The following is a 13,253-nucleotide window of genomic DNA, read 5'->3' as shown; positions in this document are numbered from 1 at the left end:
CCTCCCCCAGCCTCTTTGACCTGGAATCTTCCGGGGGATTTCTCCCTTGCTCCCACGCAGCAGAGCACCTCCAGTCTTCACCCCTCTACCTACCTAGCCCTATTTGTTTCAAAGCATGGGTCAGTCTCACCCCTAGGGTCCCTTCTGGTCACCTTCCTAGAGTCCGTCCCCTCCTGCAGTCTCTGCCCGCTGTACCGCGGCCCTTGGAGCTAGGCCCCGTCCCAGCAGGTTCTCAGCACAGACAGCCAGTGCCAGGTGACATGGAGGAGGCACAGTCACTCGTGGTGGCGGCTGCCCTTCTCCAGTCCCGACTGCCCCGGGAAGCAGCTCAGGGCTCTCTGACTCTAGTGTTCTCCTTCCAGGCCGGTGGACACCAACGCAAAGAACGTCTTTGGTCAGCCACGGTTGAGGGCGTCCCTGCGAGACCTCCGGTCCCCACGGAAGAACTACAAGTCAACCATCGAGGACGACCTGAAGAAACTCATCATCATGGACAACGTGGGGCCAGAGCAGGAGCGGGACACGGGGGTGCGTGGCCGGGGGCCTAGACAGTTCAGGGGGGACACGGGGGGGTGTGGCCGGGGGCCTAGACAGTTCAGGGGGGACACGGGGGTGCGTGGCCGGGGGCCTAGACAGTTCAGGGGGGACACGGGGGTGCGTGGCCGGGGGCCCAGACAGTTCAGGGGGGACACGGGGATGCGTGGCCGGGGGCCTAGACAGTTCAGGGGGGACACGGGGGGTGTGGCCGGGGGCCTAGACAGTTCAGGGGGGACACGGGGGGTGTGGCCGGGGGCCTAGACAGTTCAGGGGGGACACGGGGGGTGTGGCCGGGGGCCTAGACAGTTCAGGGGGGACACGGGGGGTGTGGCCGGGGGCCTAGACAGTTCAGGGGGGACACGGGGATGCATGGCCGGGGGCCTAGACAGTTCAGGGGGGACACGGGGATGCATGGCCGGGGGCCTAGACAGTTCAGGGGGGACACGGGGATGCATGGCCGGGGGCCTAGACAGTTCAGGGGGACACGGGGGTGTGTGACCGGCGGCCTAGAGCAAGTTCAGGAGGGGTGGTGCTTTCTGCCAGGTCCTCAGCCTTCGAGGTCCACTGGCCCTGCCAGGGTGTGCAAGTGGGGGCATCTCTTGTTAATCAGGGACAAACTAGGTCTTAGCCAGCTAGGGAAGGTCCCCAGAGAGACCCTGGATCCCATGTCTTTCTCCCAGAGCCCAAGGGGAAAGTGGTCCGGCCCAACTGTTCAGAGTTCGTCAGCCAAAAGCAGGGTGGGCTCCCAGGAGCATCCCAGCCTCTCACCCCCGAGACAGTGAGGCTGCAGTGTTCCCTCATTGTCAGGCAGGCAGTCTATGCTGACCAAGGCAGCACCTCGCTGGCCACTGTGGCACACACCTACAGTCTCACCTGTCAGGAGACTGAGGCAGAAGGATCGCATGTTCCAGGCGGGCCTGAGTTACAGGACTAGCTGAGACCATACCTGAAAAGAAAGGGCATGTTTAACTCAGTGACGAAGTGCTTTTATTTTTTTTTATTTTTTATTTCATTTATATATATTTATTATATCTTTTTTTTTCTTTTTTGGTTTTTCGAGACAGGGTCTCTCTGTGTAGCCTTGGCTGTCCTGGTCTCACTTTGTAGACCAGGCTGGCCTCAAACTCAGAGCAATCCACCTGCCTCTGCCTCCTGAGTGCTGGGATTAAAGGCGTGCGCCACCACACCAGGCAACAAAGTGCTTTTATAAGGCTACGGTTGGAGGCTAGGATCAGAAGCCATGGGCCGCAGGTCAGGGGTGGGGAGAGGAAGCCGTGGACGCTGCTGCGTGGGTAGGAACTTGTCTAGAAGCCCCTGAGGACAGAAACCACCACCCCAGCGAGCCAACCCCACCCTGTCCTGACAGCAGTCCCCACAGAAGAGCCTGCAGCGGACACTGTCAGATGAGAGCCTGTGCAGCGGGCGCCGGGAGCCCAGCTATGCCAACCCCGCCAGCCTGGAGCCCGGCCCGCCCAGCGGTCTGCTCTTCACCAGCACTGGCACTTTCCCCTCCAGCACGCTGCCCGCCCGCCGCCAGCACCAGCACCCCCACCCACCCAGCGGGACACCCAGCACCGGCCCAGCCACTGGCAATGGCTTCTCAGAGAAGAAATGTGAGCCTGGGCATCGAAAGGTTCGGGGAGGGGGGGTACACACCACAGTTAGAAGGCACCTGGTGGTCACCTGTGGCAGGTCTTGTGAGGGAGGGAAAGGTACACAGGTGCTCCGGGGGACCTCAGGGAGCAAATACTGCTGGCCCAACACTGGGTCACCTGAGACCAGAGGGAGTCAGCCTCCCCAAGGACAGGTACTTGCACCCTCAGCTCCGAGCTCCTGTGCTCCACCAGCCCCCCTGCTCCCGCCTAAACATCTCGTTTTCTGAACACTTACTTAGTGACCTGACTTCCCCCAAATACTCGTGCCAAGGGGGGTTCCCGGCTGAGACTTGCCCACACCTTTATCCCATGTAGCAGGTGTTTACCGTAAGTCGGGCACCAGCGCACAGCATGGTGACACGTGTCTCAGATTCTAGCACTTGGGGGTAGGAGGATCTTGCATTTGAGGCCAGCGTAGAATCCTAGCAAGACCTATCTCAGTGGAAAAAGAAAAGGCAGCAAAGTGTCTAAGACTGCATATGCATAGATGCTGAGAGCCCGTCTCCCCTCCCCCACAAGCAGTGGACACCACCCCACCGTGCTCACTGACCTCGGGACTGCCGGCAGACCTCACCAGACTGGTCTTGGTTTTGTTTTCGTTTTGTTTGTTTTGGTTTTTCGAGACAGGGTCTCTCTGTGTAGCCCTGGCTGTCCTGGACTCGCTTTGTAGTCCAGGCTGGCCTCAAACTCACAGCGATCCCCCTGCCTCTGCCTCCCGAGTGCTGGGATTAAAGGCGTGCGCCACCACGCCTGGCCTGGAGGCTGGTTTTATTTGCTTGCTTGTTTGTTTGTATGTTTATTTTTGTTTTTGGGTTTTGGTTGGTTGTTTGGTTTGAGACAAGAGTCTGACCCTGTGGCCCTGGCTGCCCTGTGGCCTCAGCTTCCCACGTGCTGGGTGCTGGGGTTTTAGGCAGGAGCCCGCCATTCCTCCTAGCTACCTTCCATACCCCTCCTGGTAGGAATAGTGAGTCGCTTCAGTGCTGTGTGCTGGTGGAGCTGCATGGGGTGCTGCTCGGCATTTAGGGTGCTGGGAAGTGTACGGTGCCTGCACACCTCCTGAGGAGGGACGGTGGCCCTGGAGTCAAAGAACAAAGCTCTCGTGACCACATCACCTCTGGTCCTTCTGAGCTGCCAGGTCCCTCCCTGGTGCCTACCTCCCACTGCACAGCTTTGCTGTAAGGGCGCCTCAGCAAGACCTCCCTGGTCCCATAGAGAGAGCCGCCCACACGGACACTCTGCATTCCCTCCCCTCCCCCACTGTCATGCTCAGCCGCCTCCCTGTCTCCGCTTCCCCACCCAGCCGCCATCTCAGCCTCGGAGCTCTCGCTGGCTGACGGACGAGAACGGCCCCTGCGGCGGCTTGACCCCGGGATGATGCCGCTGCCAGACACAGCTGCTGGCCTGGAGTGGTCCAGCCTGGTGAATGCTGCCAAGGCCTACGAAGGTAGGGCGCCTCCATGCACCCTTGCCTGATCCTCAGTGGATATCTGTTCTGGAAGGATGACTGGGAGGCCTTGTGGCTCTGCTGGGCCTCGAACGTGGCTTCCAGAGTCACAGAGCAAAGTTAAAGCCTCGCCAAGCCTTGCGCTGTCGTTGGCTAACCGTGCCACCCAAGCAGGCTGACCTCTTCCGGTGCTCACCGCCTGCTCTCCTGACGGAGTCCCCTCTCCAACTACCTGGGCTAAGAGACGCTACATGTGAGAAACGGGCCCGGAGCAAGCCCGCCACAAACAGTGCCCTACTGAAGGCCACGTGAGACCCAGCTCAAAGAACAAAACAAACCCAGGCATGCAAGCTTGGTCTACATAGCAAGCTCCAGGCCAGCCAGGGTTATGTGGAGAGACCCTGTAGATAGATAGATAGATAGATAGATAGATAGATAGATAGATAGATAGACAGACGATAGATACATACATACGTACATGGATACATTGATAGATGATAGATACATGCATGCATGCATACATATATAGGTACAAAGATAGACAGACAGACAGACAGACCTTGTAGCCCACTGCTTTGCTGTTTGCAGGGGCCTCACTCTGCTGTCAGGGACGACAGTTAGAGCCCCGGCCATCACAGCCCCACCTCAGCCAGCAGGACACACACTCTCCCTCAGGGAAGCCTCACCTGTGTCCTCCAGCCCCGGCTGGCGGCTGTGCCTCACACAGACTGGGGATCTGTGAGCCGCGAGTACAGTGGGGGGGGGGGGAGGGGCGGTGGTAGAACACTCCTGTGTGTAAGACCCTGAGACGGGGTTTAGTTGGTTTGGTTTTGGGGTTATTATTTTGTGGGGATGGAGTGTTTTGTGGGTTTTTTTGTTTGTTTTGGTTTCTAAGAGTTTTTTGTTTTTCTTTTTAAAAGATGTTTATTATTATTTACACATATAGGTGTGTTTGTCTGTACATGTACATGTGTGTTTGTATATGTGCACATATGTGCCTCAGGTCTGGGCATCTCACGGAGCTGGAGTTAAAGCAGTTGTAAGCTGCCTAATGTGGGTGCTGGGAATTGAACTTGGGTCGTCCATAAGAACAATGCATGTTCTTAACCACTGAGCCATCTCTCCAGCCCCTTTTCGTTTTTCCAGACAGGGTTTCTCTGTGTAGCCTTGGCTATCTGGGACTCACTTTGTAGACCAGGCTGGCCTCGAACTCACAGCAATTCACCTGCCTCTGCGGGATTAAAGGCGTGCGCCACCATCCCCCAGTTACAAAACCCGGGGTTTGATCCCCATTGCTGAATGAACAATTGATGGATGTGTTTGCTTGTCTGTCTGTCTGTCTGTCTGTCTGTGGGTCTCTGGTAGCCCAGTCTCAAACTCACCACGTAGCTCAGGCTGGCCTTGAACTCCTTCCTTTGTCTACTTCCTGGATACTAGGATTTTAGGTGCCAGTATGCCAAGCTCAGAACTGCCCAGCCTGGCCTCAGATTTGTGGTCCCCCTGCCTCAGCCTCTCCAGTGCTGGAATCACAGGGACGCGGCACCACAAGTGGCCCAGCCACGTTAGGTTCTTTGTAGTTCAGGAATGCCCGGCCTCTCGGCCCAACCTCGACACCATCACCTCATGGCATGTGTAGTTGTGCAGACCTCTATCCAGAGGACCATGGTAGGAAACCAAGAATGGGCCTAGCTAAAACAGGACTTCTGTGGCTGAGCGTACCACGTAGCCCCAAGGGCACCAGACTTACCTTGACCTCCCCACCACCCACCACCAGGCCAAACATCACTTGGGAGAGAGAGCAAGCAGTGGGGACAGGATCAGATCTAAAAAAAAAAAAAAAAATAGGAACTGAGCTGGCTGGCTCCCAGCAGAGGAAGTACCAAACGGGTTGACAAGGAGACCAGAGCCTGCCGCCTACGTGTGATCTCCAGCTTTTCCTGTGAAGAGCTTAGTGACAAGCCATTAACCCCACATGGCTCAGTTGCTCATCTGTAAACTCTCTCTCTCTGCCCCTCAAGTTGTGAGTACTAGGTTACAGTGCTTAGAACCACTGCAGGACAGAGACTAGCAGCAGTAGAGCCCCTGCCTAGAATCCCCCAGTGAGGGGCTGGGGTGTGGCTCAGCGGTGGAGCCCCTGCCTAGAATCCCCAGTGAGGGGCTGGGGCGTGGCTCAATGGTAGAGCCCCTGCCTAGAATCCCCCAGTGAGGGGCTGGGGCGTGGCTCAGTGGTGGAGCCCCTGCCTAGAATCCCCCAGTGAGGGGCTGGGGTGTGGCTCAGTGGTAGAGCCCCTGCCTAGAATCCCCCAGTGAGGGGCTGGGGGCGTGGCTCAGCGGTAGAGCCCCTGCCTAGAATCCCCCAGTGAGGGGCTGGGGTGTGGCTCAGCGGTGGAGCCCCTGCCTAGAATCCCCCAGTGATGGGCTGGGGCGTCGCTCAGTGGTGGAGCCCCTGCCTAGAATCCCCCAGTGAGGGGCTGGGGTGTGGCTCAGTGGTAGAGACCCTGCCTAGAATCCCCCAGTGAGAGGCTGGGGTGTGGCTCAGTGGTAGAGCCCCTGCCTAGAATAAGTAGGACATATTCATAGTGTAGTATGAGCCTTAATAGTTCTCGTGATTTTTCTGGGGAATTTTGGATATTCAGCTGCTGAGAGCCAGGAAAAACACTCGAGTCTTCGCTTGAGCAAGATCCTGTTTAAAGCCTTCAGAGTCTGGGCTGGAGAAATGGTTTACTGTTCAGAACACCTGCTGCTCTTGCAGAGGACCTGAACCTGGTTCCCAGCATCCACATGTAACTCCACCTCCGGGGGAATCTGGTCCTCACTTCCGGCTTCCATAGACACCCACACACATGTACACATACAACTAAAAATAAACTTTAAAAAGAAGGAAATGGAGCCAGGCAGTGGTGGTGCATGCCTTTAATCCCAGCACTCGGGAGGCAGAGGCAGGCGGATCTTTGTGAGTTCGAGGCCAGCCTGGTCTACAAAGTGAGTCCAGGACAGCCAAGGCTACACAGCGAGACCGTGTCTCAAAAACCAAACCAACAAGCAAAAGCCAAACATGGCATCCAATGGGGCAGCCGATGAACTGGGGGGCTGCCTGCTTCCCCCAGAAGTTAACCCCCCACTTTCTCCTTGGCAGTGCAAAGAGCCGTCTCACTCTTCTCCCTCAATGACCCAGCCCTGAGCCCAGATATCCCTCCTGCGCACAGCCCTGTGCACAGCCACCTGAGCCTGGAACGGGGCCCACAGACTCCGAGAACCACCCCCACCATGAGGTAAGTCTCCCTGGAGACACTGGGCCCATCACCCCAGCGCTCAGCAGGCAGCACATGTGCTCAGGCCTGGAGTGGGTGGGTGCCGCAAGCCACCCTCACCCCAGAGCTAGAGGTGTTGTTAGGCCCGCTGCGCCCTCGCGGCCAGGCAGGCGAGAGCTGTAAGGGCCACGCTGCCTACAGGAGATTGAACAGTGTTGACAGTCACAGGGCGCGCGCGCGCGTGCATGCGTGCGTGCGTGCGTGCGTGTGTGTGTGTGTGTGTGTGTGTGTGTGTGTGTGTGTTCCTCACAAGGTTCTGTGTGCCACAGGCCTGCACAACACTTGGTGATCACTGGAACCCTGTTCTGAGGAAAACTGTGATTTCTTTTTCTTTTTTTTTTTTTTTTTAACACCCTAGTTGGCCTTAGATCCTGACTCCCACCAGAAGTGTGGACCTCCGTAGTTATAGAAGCCATGTGCCATGGTACAAAAGGCTTTGGGGACTGGTGGCGCTCGGGCCCACTCCCGCGTTTTCCCCTCCACCTCCCTCCATACCCCGCAGCTCACCGTGGGCTTCCTAGGCTGCGGGGTGGGGGTGGGGGGTGCTCAGTCCACAGCACTCACACATATAGGTTGAGTGAGTGATGGGTACCTCACAAGTGCACAAAGCCACACACACACCCCTGCTGGGCCGGGGCTTATTTCAGGGCGGCTCCCACCCAGCTCTGGCCTAACGCTTCCTCCACCTGCATCCACTGGTGGCCGGGGTCCGTGCTCGGGGAAGGTACTGCCTCAGCTTCCCCATAGAGCGGCTCATCTGTGCCCTGCGTCCCCTGGGCTCACCAGAGACCAGTGGGCCTGTACCCCAAGTCTGTCCCAATTCGTAAGAGCCTTCCTCCAAGGTGGCAGGCCCCAGGGCTGACCCCGTCCCTTGTCTCTCCAGCGAGGAGCCGCCCCTGGACCTGACGGGCAAGGTGTACCAGCTGGAGGCGATGCTGAGGCAGCTGCACACAGACCTGCAGAAGGTGAGGCCTGCCCTCCTGCCTACCCCCACCCCGCGCTGGGCGGCACCTGCGCCCCCAGCCCCAGCCCCCACCCCAAGCCCGGAGCATGGTCACAGCAAAGATGAGCAGCTCAGCCTCTAGCGCAGTCCGTACAGTGCCTGTGTAGCATCCACAAGGCTCTAAGCTCCTAGCTCTGCCTGAACCAGGCATGATGGTAGATGCTACTTGTAACCCCAGCACTGAGGTCAAAGGTCAGGGCCATCCTCAGCTGCTCAGTGACTCTGCAGTCATCCGGGGATACATGAGACCAGGTCTTTAAGCCATCATAATGTAAGCGGGTAGATGTTGCAGTATAGAATACAGGACACTCATGCAAGTAAAAGTCTGCAGCCAATTAAATTAAGAATTTTAGGGGCTGGAGAGATGGCTCAGAGGTTAAGAGCACTGGCTGCTCTTCCAGAGGTCCTGAGTTCAATTCCCAGCAACCACATGGTGGCTCATAGCCATCTATAGTGAGATCTGACGCCCTCTTCTGGCCCGTGGGTGTACATGCAGACAGAGCACTGTATACATAAAATAAATCTAATATATATGTATATATTATATTTTAAAGAGTTTTAGTCAAGCCACATAGCATCTATGTACTAAGCCAGATGTCTCGCATGTCTGTAACCCAAGCTCTGAGTAGGGCAGAGACAGGAGGGCCACAGGGGCTTCTGGCTTCCAGCCTATGTGAGAAAACCACAGCCACAGGTTCAGAGAGAGAGCCTGCCTCAAAGAGATAGGTGAAGACTGGCAAAGGAGAACATTGGCACCCTCTGCAGACACACGCACCGTTACACACACACACACACACACACACACACACACACACACACGTACGTGCACGAATAAATAAGTTGAGTCACATAAATGATAGTATATTTATCTACTAACCAGCATGCAAGACAGATCCAGAAACTTAGTAAGAAGTGATTCAGGCTGGCCTTGACCGTCTCTGGCGGATCGCTGTGAGTTCGAGGCCAGCCTGGTCTACACCAAGAAACCCTGTCTCAAAAGAATCCAAAAGGAGCCGGGCGTGGTGGCGCACACCTTTAATCCCAGCACTCGGGAGGCAGAGGCAGGCGGATCGCTGTGAGTTCGAGGCCAGCCTGGTCTACAGAGTGAGTCCAGGACAGCCAAGGCTACACAGAGAAACCCTGTCTTGGGAAAATAATAATAATAATAATAAATAATAAAATTAACCTCTCGGGCTTTCCAAACCACCTGTCAAGAGCTGAGGCCAGGGTGGTTGGTTCCCTCAGAGAAGTGGAGCTGGGATTTGAACCCTTGCGGTCAGGCCTCTCAGGCCTCAGGAGCTGCTCCTGCTCTGTGTGCACCCCAGGGGCGCGCTGGCCGCTGGTGGGCCCTGACCCAGCCTCTTTGCCCCCCTAGGAGAAACAGGACAAAGTGGTGCTGCAGTCGGAGGTGGCCAGCCTGCGGCAGAACAACCAACGCCTGCAGGAGGAGTCGCAGGCCGCGAGCGAGCAGCTGCGCAAGTTCGCGGAGCTCTTCAGCCGGGAGAAGAAGGGACTCTGAGCCCCTGGGCTGCTACCCTGGGCTAGCCCCTGGGCTGCTACCCTGGGCTAGCCCCTGGGCCAACCCTGGGCTAACCCTGGCCTGGCCTCCCTAGCTGGGGCTTCCAGTCACAGGGGTGACAGGGCGTCCAGCCGTAGCCCCACACCCACTGCACTAGGAGCTAGCTGGGCTGTGCGCTGGCTCAGGCCCTGTCCCTGGGACCCAGCTGCCTGGAGCTGGGGTGGCCGCAGGGCCCCTGCATGAGGGCTCTGGAATGAGCCAAGCCCTTTCTCCCCCACGTCCTGATGGTCCAGGGCTGCTCTGGCCTCAGTGCTGGCTCCGGGCCGGGCGGCATGGACACCAGCCTCTGAGTCCCCTTCCATACAGCAGCCAGAAGCACTTTGGTAGAGTTTAAATTATTATCCTGGGGCCCCAGAATGGACAGGAACGGCAAGCACCCAATCCACTCCTTTGAGAAACCCCGTTTGTACAGTTAGGACCTGTTTATACGATCTTTTTCTATCAACTCCTCTCCAGCAGCCGCGGGGGGCATGGGGGGCAGTCCTCTGCCTCGAGCTACTGACCTGGCCAGCCACGGGGCCCCTCCCCGAGCACAACTAGGCCGTTGTGTCCCACTCCAGAGGCCTCGCAGAGCCTGGGCACAGGGCTGAGGCGCATAGCCTTCACCTCCTGTCTGGTCCTCCTTTTACAAGTCTCCCTGGCCACACTCCAGCCCAAGCGGCCACCAGACACACTCACTGTGCCCCCCGGGGGAGCCCTCACAATACGGCCCCCCCCCCAGAGACGCTGATTCTCCAAAGGCAATAAAGGGGCGGCTCAGGGTGGATCCACGCTGCTCACCCAGGAAACACAAATCCCCCCCTTTCCCCTTCTTTGAAAACAAACAGAAAAGAATATATATATATATATATATATTTATTTTTTCATGTAGAGTTGTGCCGGAACAAGTTTGAATGGCCACAGTCTGTGGATTCCTCAACCCCAGGGTCAAGACATGTCCCCATGGGCTGGGGGTCAGTGTGAGGACCCAGAGGCATGACTAGATGGCCCCTCAGCCCAGGACCCATCACCTCCAAACTCCTTGGAAGGGCTCTGAGACCACACTCGACAGGCACGCTGCTCCAGACAGGCCAGGCTGGAGGGCAGGGCTCGAGAGACATGTACCCACAGCTCCCTGCCACCCGCCTCCGGCCCTGGGGAACCCCGGGTTGTGAGGGAGCAGCCTGCCATGCCCTCCACCCACCATGGACCAGGCCACCCAGTGTCCTCAGCCCTGGCCAACTACTGTGATGTCCCCCTTTCCTGTCCCCTTTCTGAAGGGTTCTCCGGCCCGGCCCCTGCTTCCTCCTCCTCTCAGACCCCACCCTAAAGCCTGCCCCTCCCCCCCTTTATTGCTTTCCTTCATGTGCTTCCTCGTATCTTCAAATCATTCTAATCATTTTGGGGACCTAATCATGTACATTGACAATTGTAAATTATAATTTTTGGTTTTGTTCTATTATTTTTGTAAGAATTTCTGCAAAAAAAAAAAAGAGATCTATTTAATTTGAGGTTGATGTCCTGTCTGATGGCTGGAGATAGCAGCAGCTCCCCTCCCCCCATGTTGATTTGTTCCATTTGGATTTTTTCTCATTCTTTATTGTCTTTTTCTCCCTTTCTTCCCATCTTCCCTGTCTTGAGATTTCTGGCATGTTTCAGGAGGTTTCAAAGGAAATAAACAGTTTCATAGAAATGGCTGGTGTGCTCTCTCAGGCAGCTGCCTGGAAGTCAGCGCCGGCTCCTCCTCCACTGCTGCCGCACAGCGCACACTCACCAGCTCTGTCCACTTTTCCTCAGAATCCTCACAACAGAAATCTGACCCCCCAGGATGTAGAATGTGCTGAAGTTAAAAAGAAGCCAAGTCTCCACGGTGGGTATGGTAACCAAGCCCCGAGTCCCAGCGCTGGGGAGGTAAGATGGACAGTTCTCTGTGCATTCTAGGCTTGTTCAATGTAAGAGTTCCAGGCTCGCTAGGGGTGCACGGTGAGACCCTGTCCTAGAAAGGGGGAGGGGTTGGCTCACTTTTGCCAGGTGTTAGGGTTCACACTTGCGATCTCAGCACCCCAAGGATCCCTGAGAGCTCAAGGGCAGCCTGGGCTACACAGCAGACCCTGCCTCCCTCAACAACAACAACAACAAAAAAGACTTGGGGGCTGGAGAGATGGCTCAGTGGTTTAGAGCACTGTCTGCTCTTCCAGAGGTCCTGAGTTCAATTCCCGGAAACCACATGGTGGCTCACAGCCATCTATAATGAGATCTTGTGGGCAATCACACATGCAGACAGAACATTGTATACGTAATAAAATAAATAAATCTTAAAAAATAAAAAATGAAAGACTTCTAGGCTAGACGTGGCTAAGAGCCCAGCACTCACAGGGCAGCACACAGCTGTGCACAGACCCATGGGACCCAGGGCCCTCTTCTGGTATGTTTTAAGTTGTTGAGAAGGGCGGGAGGGAGAAACCGCCAGGCAGAACAAGATAGCGCCCTCCCTTAATCCCAGCAGAGGTAGGCTGATCTCTGTGAGTTTGAGGCCAGCCTGGGCTACATAGTGAGTTCCTGGGCAGCCTGGGCTAGCCAGAGGAATCTTGTCCCAAAACAAAAACATGAGATTGCTGTTGAAGGCCCTGCCTGCCCTTTAAAGCCTGCCCCTGCCCCCAAGCCACACCCCTCCCCGGGCTCAGGCAAAACACACACACACACACACACACACACACACACACACACACACACACGCCCAAGCCACACACCCCGGGCCCAAGCCACATCTCTTCCCCCCCCCCCCAAGCCACACCCCTCCCCCGGCTCAAGCCACACCCCTCCCCATCCTACTCTCCTCACTGGGTCCCACTGTGGTTTGCACCTCCTGTCACAGCCCGGGGAGTGGAATGCAATGGAAAGCACTGGGGGGGGGGGGGCGTCGGGAGTGGGGAATGGGGGACCCCAGTAGGGGCCAGAAGTAAGAGAGCGATCTATCTTTCTCTAACTAGAAGTGACTCAGCCCGGAGCTGTTCTCGCGGTCCTCCTAGCAGCGGAGGGGGTCGGGGCAGCTTGCAACTTGGGGCTCTGGGCCTGAAGGAGGTGTGGACATCCGCGGGTGGGCGGGGCACGAGGCAAACTGACTTCAGACTCAGCAATTCCACGGGAAGATCCCAGAGACGCGCCCGCCTCCCGTGGGAAGTGCGCCTCTCTGGACACGGCTTGCTCGCCTTCCCCCCCTCACCCCCACATTAGCTGTCCTGTCTATCTTGGTGTCTGAGCTCAACTCTCACCCTCCTCTGCACCCTACCCTCACCCCTGCACCCCCAAAATGCCTTCGCAAAGGTGTTTGCCCATATCCAGTGGAGAATCAGCTCTTGCAAGCTACATACACACACACACACACACACACACACACACACACATCCTCACTCTCCACCCCCGCCAGGGCCCCATCCAGCCCAGCCCTCCCCCCACCAACCCGGGCCAACAGTAGGAGGGGGGGCGGGTAGGGAACCTGGGAACAAACTGTTCTCACATCCTCTCCAGGCTCGAGAGACACACCACCATCTCCCAACACCCCACAACTCACACGCGCGCACCCGCACACGCATGCCAAGCTCCGATGGCGCCTGCACTGCGCCCCGGACGCCCTCGCCTTCTTGCCCCAGTTTTTTCCTGTCCCCCTCCCTCCCCCATGTCCACTCGGCCTGCCACACTGTATCTCTTTGGCCTCATCCGGCTGACACTCGCCAGATTTCTGTCG

General features: G+C 57.0%; 1 protein-coding gene across 4 annotated transcripts in view; it reads left to right on the top strand.

The window, feature by feature from the left end:
• SIPA1L3 (signal induced proliferation associated 1 like 3) overlaps positions 1-9,498 on the top strand; it is a 216,770-nt gene extending 207,272 nt beyond the window's left edge. For 3 of the 4 annotated variants that reach the window (XM_084771145.1, XM_084771146.1, XM_084771147.1), the window contains exons 17-22: positions 363-528; positions 1,904-2,150; positions 3,493-3,636; positions 6,773-6,908; positions 7,831-7,912; positions 9,326-9,498. In XM_084771145.1, coding sequence (XP_084627271.1) covers positions 363-528; positions 1,904-2,150; positions 3,493-3,636; positions 6,773-6,908; positions 7,831-7,912; positions 9,326-9,469 — 919 coding nt within the window. In that variant the 3' untranslated portion in view covers positions 9,470-9,498. The remainder of the gene's footprint in view (positions 1-362; positions 529-1,903; positions 2,151-3,492; positions 3,637-6,772; positions 6,909-7,830; positions 7,913-9,325) is intronic. The other variant, XM_084771148.1, reaches the window with a different exon arrangement.
• Positions 9,499-13,253: the final 3,755 nt, after the last annotated feature.

The sequence above is a fragment of the Acomys minous genome, assembly GCF_964271855.1.
Source record: "Acomys minous genome assembly, chromosome: 20".
NCBI classification, from domain to species: Eukaryota; Metazoa; Chordata; class Mammalia; order Rodentia; family Muridae; genus Acomys; species Acomys minous.
This window is presented reverse-complemented; position numbering and strand designations above follow the sequence as displayed.